This window comes from Chaetura pelagica, unplaced genomic scaffold, assembly GCF_000747805.2.
Source record: "Chaetura pelagica isolate M959 unplaced genomic scaffold, ChaPel_1.0 scaffold37, whole genome shotgun sequence".
In the NCBI taxonomy this organism is placed as follows: Eukaryota; Metazoa; Chordata; class Aves; order Apodiformes; family Apodidae; genus Chaetura; species Chaetura pelagica.
Window position 1 is genome coordinate 1130815 of NW_009954567.1, and position 7375 is coordinate 1138189.

At 34.7% G+C, this 7375-nt stretch overlaps 1 protein-coding gene across 1 annotated transcript in view; it reads right to left on the reverse strand.

The window, feature by feature from the left end:
- IL6ST (interleukin 6 signal transducer) overlaps window positions 1–3685 on the reverse strand; it is a 24185-nt gene extending 20500 nt beyond the window's left edge. Inside the window, 3 exon segments of the mRNA XM_010005343.1 lie at window positions 293–425; window positions 2228–2539; window positions 3619–3685. Coding sequence (XP_010003645.1) covers window positions 293–425; window positions 2228–2539; window positions 3619–3685 — 512 coding nt within the window.
- Window positions 3686–7375: the final 3690 nt, after the last annotated feature.

A 7375-nucleotide genomic window follows, 5' to 3' on the forward strand; every position in this document is an offset into this window, starting at 1 on the left:
TGATAGAATCATCAAAGTTGGAAAAGACCTTCAAGATCATCAAGTCCATCAGTCTGCCCTACAACCCCATGACCACTAAACCACCTCCTGAAACACTATGTCTACCAATTTTTTTTAACATCTCCAGTGACAGTGCCTCCACCACCCCCTGGACAGCCTGTTCCAAAGCCTCACCACTCTTACAGTGAAGAATTTTTTCCTAATACCCAATCTGAACCTCCCTCAGTGCAACTTGATTTAGCATGCAAATACTCTTCAGAATTATTTGGATATTCTATAGAAGGCTACTTACCATCTGTATTTCAATCTAAAGTAAGTGTCCAGGAATGTATGTCTCCCAGGGTTCCAGGTACAAGTCATAGGATATGTGAGTTTTGACACCTGGTGCACAATGCAACTTAAGTTCTTGGGCTTCTCTGGAGGCACTGTACAGGAAAAGTCAGTAATGATTAATTTATACACACATTTCAATCTAGTAAGAATCACACTAAGTGTCTCATCAGAGCAACTTCAGTGAACACCATAAGTATTTATAGCCAGATTTACTTCTAAAGGAGAGGGCAAAAAGTGCTAGATACCATCCAGTAATGGATGTAAAGAAACGTAACCAGCTGCTCAGAAACAGCAGGCTCTATAAGGAACAAGCACCTGACAGAAAAAGCACAGAAGATTTCTCATTCTTCAAGGCAGAAAACCTAGTATTAACCATCTCTCATCTATTTTAATTTACATGGAAAAAATGCTAACGAGCATTACAGCTGGAATGGTGTATGCTGACTTTGCCAATAACTGAAACTCTAAGGAAACTGTGACAGGTGTCTTCTCCACCTGAGCTGTGCAAAAAGGACACTGAGAACACCTACAAGAAAGACACAGGATCTTCATTAATGCACTTTAATAGTGTGCAAGAAACTTTTTTAGAGTGCAAGTGAACTAATTTTTTTCCTTCCTAAATTCAAAACACAGTATACAAAGAGTTTGTTTCTAGCTTTTATAACATCACTATTCACGTAACTATAGTGTACTTGAAGAATCTTCTTTTCTTTAAAGCAGAATGCTATTTTCAACACAACTATGCTAGGGATCTTTAAGTTTTATTCCTGAATAGTTTTATTATTCTCAAACCTGTTGTTGTTCTCATTGTTTGCATGATTTTTCTTTACTTGACAATATGAAAATACAGTAGCTTTAAATACACATGCACATCAAGATTCATATATGAATTTCAGCTGTAGAATGTTATCTATACTGTCATTCAGTTTATCATCTTAGGATCTTGTATCTGTCCTCACCCTTCCACAGCATTTTTTCTAGTGAGAAATTACTCCTCAGAAATTGAAAGACAAAACGTTTTTTCTGTGAAACCATTTTGTAGCTCATGCTAGAGGCACATTAATCTGTGAATTCAGCCTTTTGTACACAGACCATGCACCAACTGCAATACTTTTTGCCAACACTAGGAGGAAGCATAATTCACCAGCTATTTGTACCCCAATACTAGGGACACTTGAGCACTTTACAAACAGTCCACCAAATAATTAACTAGTATATTTACTCATGCTACTTTCCTATAACCTCAGTCTTGTCTGAAAGACCACTTGCTCAGAATTATGCAAGTGCCACTATGCTTGAACAAGGAAAGCCTATAACTATATTTTAAAATATAGTTATAGTTTATAACTATATATATAACTAAATAGTTTAAAATATTTTGTGACCTATAGAGATGTTTCATCCTTAAGGCAGTCTAGGTCAGCTTTAGTGACAGAGGTGTACTAAAGACTTCTCAGTCCATTAATGAAGAAAACATTAATTTCATAGAGTTACTATCAGAGCAGGATATAAACCTTACTGTATTTCCTTGAGCACTGAAATAAAAGCAAGCAATATGGAAAGCGAATTTCCTAGCATCTATTTCAGTTACAGTCACATCTATCTGTAGTTTAAATATTGCTGCTTCAATGTTTTCCTGTTTCTAGTTGTGTTGTTTTCTTCCTATTTCAACACTAAAGTACTCAGGAGTATTTTTGTTTTCAGAAAACTATTCTGTGCATACTTATCAGTTTTGATGGCATGTAATATAATAATGTTTAATACTACTATCCAAGAACTAAAGGAGTTGAAGTGTCTCAAAATGTGCACACTTGCTATTGTTTGCATTCTCTTTTCTGTTTCTCAGAGCAATTTTCTTAAGATCATAATAAAAGACAGGAAAATTGGTACTTACAGCCTACTGTAACTGTAATTCCATAAATGTTCTGTTCAAACTGTCCATCTGCCAGAATGTTGCATGTCAGAGGAGTAGCTAGAGAAGAAGTGTCATTAAATGTGACACTGGAAACTGTTCTGTTTATTTCACGATACTGCTCTTTAGGTACCACTTTATTTTTGATTTTCCAGATAATCTGATTAGCATAGATATTGCCAAAGTCAAGACAAGACTCATTCAGAATGCAAAATGCCGTGAAATTGGAACCAAGGGCCAATACAGGAGACTCTGGGATGATGTGACCACATGACTGTACAAGTTCACCTGAAACTAAAAAAGACAAAGAATTGCATCTTTATTAAAAACTACCAAACATTGTGTAATCAATATTGCTTTTAAAACACTACTGTAACGTTAAAAATCCTACATGTGTCTAAGCAGGAAATGAATTAGTTACTTGACAGCTACAATGCTCAAGTGCATTAGTGGACCACCAAGTATATTTAAGGGGCAAAACCACTGTAGTGTTCCTTAGGCTTTGAAAAAGTATTTCACCAAGCAAGAAAAGCTCTGTTAATAAATAGAGGCCTTTAGAGAGAGAGAGAGGAGAGTCATGGATTAAAAGTTTAGTATGTTTTGAACGAGGTAATACGCTTGAGCCAAAAAGGTATTTTCTGTTGATAAAGTTAACAATTAAAAAAATTTGGGATAACCATGCACCTTTGTTGTGGTGGACTAGTTTTAGAAGAATTGCATGCAAAGTTTAATAGTTATCCACTTCAGAAGCTTCCACGTGTAAACTGTAAATATATTTGTAAATTATAGTGAACTCTACACACTTAATAGTTCTAGTAAAAGAACTTCCACACAACAGTAACACTGTGGCAATTGCTACAGAGGCACAAAGTTTCAAGTTTTAAAGATAAATTACATGACTGAAATACTGCTTTGAATCAACACGCATACTAAGTGTACTGAGGATGACCATTTGCTACACAACAGCAGTAGCCCATTACTCCAACTTGATAAGAGTCTACTACACTAGTTTGTCTGGTAGCTTATTACTTTAACAGTGTTTAGTCAGACCAAGACATGTTCACTCTTATTTAGATACCATGTAGCATATGTCAACCTAAATTTCAGTTTGCTACAGTGATGGGCTCCAGTGATGACAGTAGAATCAAAGCAACCTTCCACCAAAAGTCTTCACTATTCCTGAACACTGGTTTAACAATGAATAGAAGCAGACACGAATACTGGTTCAACATGCATTATGCTACTATAGTATTGAAAGCATAGACTAGGTCTCTCCATCCTAATACACCTTGCTATCTGCCCCGACCCCACAAGTATCTAGACAAAAATCTTAAAGTTCAAAGTCTCTTCTGTTTGAGACACAGAAGTCCTACCTTTAAGATAACAAACATTCAAGAGCAGATACAAGCCATGGGCCACCCAGTTCCACTGAGAAAACATACTGCACAGAATTCCTGCAACGGTAAAAGATTTAAAAAAATAACAAATCAAGTATTAATTTAGATTAATTATATAATTACTGCTAAATTAGATTTAGATTACTGTTAAAGTCAGATTTGCATTTGATCTATGACAATTTCTCAGATACACACATTTACTCTCCTAAAACTGCTAATAACTTCTCACTCTGGAGAAAGAATGGGCATATTGTTTGCATTTCATTAATTGCTAAAGCAAAATCCACTACCTGCTTAAGATAACCAATATATTTTAAAACCACTTTAGTTACAAATTTAAGCAATGCATCAGTTTAATATTTTTGCATGGTATATGGAAACAAACTTTCACTGGTAGGAGGTTCAGTTAGAATGCAGAGCATAACACTGTGACTCAGGTTTTAAGAGAGAACCCTATGAATTCAAGAATTACAATACTTACCTAGCTTTCAAAGGTACTGATAAAAGTGTGTTGCACAAGATTCAGAACAATGAACCACAAAACCATGTGTCTCATTCACACAAGTGATTTAAAGTACATTTGAGAATTACAAAGCACAATGGTTCTTTATCAAGAGCTGCAGACTACTACAGAAAAAGCATTAACTAATTCTTGACAACCTTACAAGGGAGTCTGTAATTCCTCATAAAGTTGGAGAGCTTTTTAACATCTTCTTTATTTCTGAATTGCAGCAGAGCTCACTTGTTCTGTTTTGAAAATTCTACAAAATAGTTTAGAGAAACTGAAGCACTCAGAGTACCTTCCATTCCAACTATATTGAAGCCACTAAGTCTCTTCTTGATTTCTCAAATTGCAGTTCTAAAGCAGCCTTATATCACTAAAAGCAAGTGACCGTTTTCTACTAAGCACATAAACTATAGTATTTTTAAAATACATTTATGCATATTTAGAGGAACACGAAGATTGTCTTAGTGAAACAAGGCATTTAGCCTGCAATCTGTTTTCTAGAATCATGCAACTAAGCACAGAGTTTCTAGGTTTACTAAGATGTGATATGAGATTGCCCATACTGCCATTGCTTCTGGTTTTTTATTTTCACTGGTCTGACAAAACTTTTGGAAACTGGTATTCTGAGCTTTACCCCCATAAAAAGCAACTCACCAAGAAGTTTAAAGGAATTAAACAGTATTCCCTAGAAAGGAAAACTTAAAAGCTACATTTACTATTATCAGAAGGAAAAGAATCTGAAATTTATGACAGGAGTACAACTTTACTTTGACTGCGTGGAATTTATAATAGCAGAAAAATACAAGGCATTTCATGTAGAACACTAAAACTACACAAGAAATTTAAGCACAGACGTATCAATATCAAGCTAGAACCTCATGCCTTAGGCATCAGCACATTCAAGTTTATTTTTACAAATCAAGTTGAACAGTATATTATAAAGACAATATTCACAATAAATAGAAATGAACAACTTCACAACAGGGTCTCTGTAGGACTCATAAATGTTGGTATGTTCCACTTAGTACTAAACCAACAGCCACCAGAATCATTCAGCCATACCCTTATTTGTGCCTATACTTGTAAATTCATTACTCAAAGGCCACAAAAATTTCCTATATAGAAATTTTATACTACAAATCTTGCTGATTAGTTGATTTGACAATTCTGTTGGCAGGCATTTACTCTATCTAGCAGAGGTAGTTTTCTTTAAATATCAAGACTTTAGTTTTATGCAGTTGAGAATAAAAAAGCTATTTTTTCTGTGTTACACTCAAATATTCTCACTGGGCTGGATATGAAGACCATTATACAGTTTTAAGTGCAATACATCTTTAGGTATTTACTACAAGTGTACAGTAAGAGAGCTAAACCAGCAGATTTTTGCTTATCATAGATGTAAAATCTTCCAATATCTGAAAAATAAGGTTTCTATCCAGCCATGCCTTTCTGTATTTTAAAACCCCAGTTGGTTTCACAGATTTTAATAAATTCACATGGTGAATACAATAAAACTCAGAAGAGCATTCTCTTTTGATCTAGGTCTTTAGACATTGAATAAAACCAGCACATAGGAAACCATTTTAAGTGTCCTGACTTAGTGGAACATTCATCAGAAACAGTGCTTGCTACATAAAGCTTGCTGTGCTCTATTAAGGATTAAACCAGATTTGCTATGTAAAGGCAAGATTCATTTAAAGCTATTTAAGTTGAACAATTTGAGCTGCGGAAGGTCTGAATGAAACTCAGGAGAAGCCTGAGGTTAACTACTATCTAGGTGGAAAGAAGCAACACCTCCACAATACATGCCAAAGGCTACAGAAAAGCAGCAGAAACACCTTTCACACTGAAGCAGAAAAGAATGGAACAGATGTAAAGAGGTAAAAAGAAAAGGTTTTAAAAGAATACTCAATACAGCATTTCTCTCCCACGTGGTATTATGATTGGTGCCATGTTAGAACTATGTCAGTGTCAGCAAAGCTATACATTATTACAAAATCATGTTTTCTTTTTAGTAATTATTTATTTCAGGTTAAGTGACACTTCCACAAAACTATTCAAGAACTGCCAGTGTTAAAAACATTAAGTATGGCTCAGATTAATAAAGAAACACTGTGAAGCACCTGAAGGTATACAAGAGCCAACACTTGAAAAAGCAATAACTTACACAACAGAGGTAAACAATAATGCAGAATTATCAGATTTCACTCTAACTTTTTTCATAAGAAATCAAAATAAGATTACTTAACATTTTTTAATAAATGCCATTTCTGTATTCAACTATCTTCCAACAAATACAACATTTTAGTTGTCCTGAAGTTTCATTCACATATGGGAAGCTGAAGTCCAGATCTCAGTTTGAAGATGACTGAAGCTACAGACCACTGAATCCACAGAGGGGCTATTGAAATCCCTTCTAAAGTGTGCTATTTAAAAAAAAATTAAATCAGTCTCTCTACCTTTTATAAGACTAATACTTAATTGAAATTTAGTTCTAGAGGAAAGAACCAGTTACACTAAGCACTTTCATCCCTCTTGCCAATATGTAAACAATAAAAAATAAGAAAAAAATATGGTGGGGCTTATAGCTAATAAAACGAGGACCTATACTTCAGATTGAAGTGAGGAAGACACATCTGTGGAAACTTGTTTTCTAAACTGAACATATAAAACTTGCAGATAAACTACACCAGAACTTCAAAACTTAGTGCCATCATATGGTGCTAAACACCAATTGCTCACCATTAACTACTATAAGTCAGATTAAGCTGCAAGTCTGGACAACAGAAAATTCAATAGTTTCAGCAATTATGCAGCAGAGCCCAAAGTCTTCTGCTGTACAGACTGGTGTATTAGGAATTAGTGTTTTAGGAATCTAGGGTGAAAGTTCAACCTAAAGCTGAACAAATATTGAAGCTCCTAGTCAGTTCAGAAGGTTTTTGGTTTTTTGTTTGTTTGCTTTTTTAAAGGCAAATCAACATTTTATCTATACTATGTAGATCATGTGGACCCCTTAGTCCACAGAGGAAAGGAAGACAGCGAAAGAAACTGATGTCAAAAGTTTGTGAAGTAACTTTCATAGTTAAGTCTTCCAAAGTTGCAAAGAATCAAAGTCCATTAAGATACAACACAGTAAAAGCAATATGGTCGATTTAGAACTGCTCTTGATGACAGTCCCTAACTCAAAGAACATAAGTTATCTTAAAAAGTGAAAAAAGCCTATTA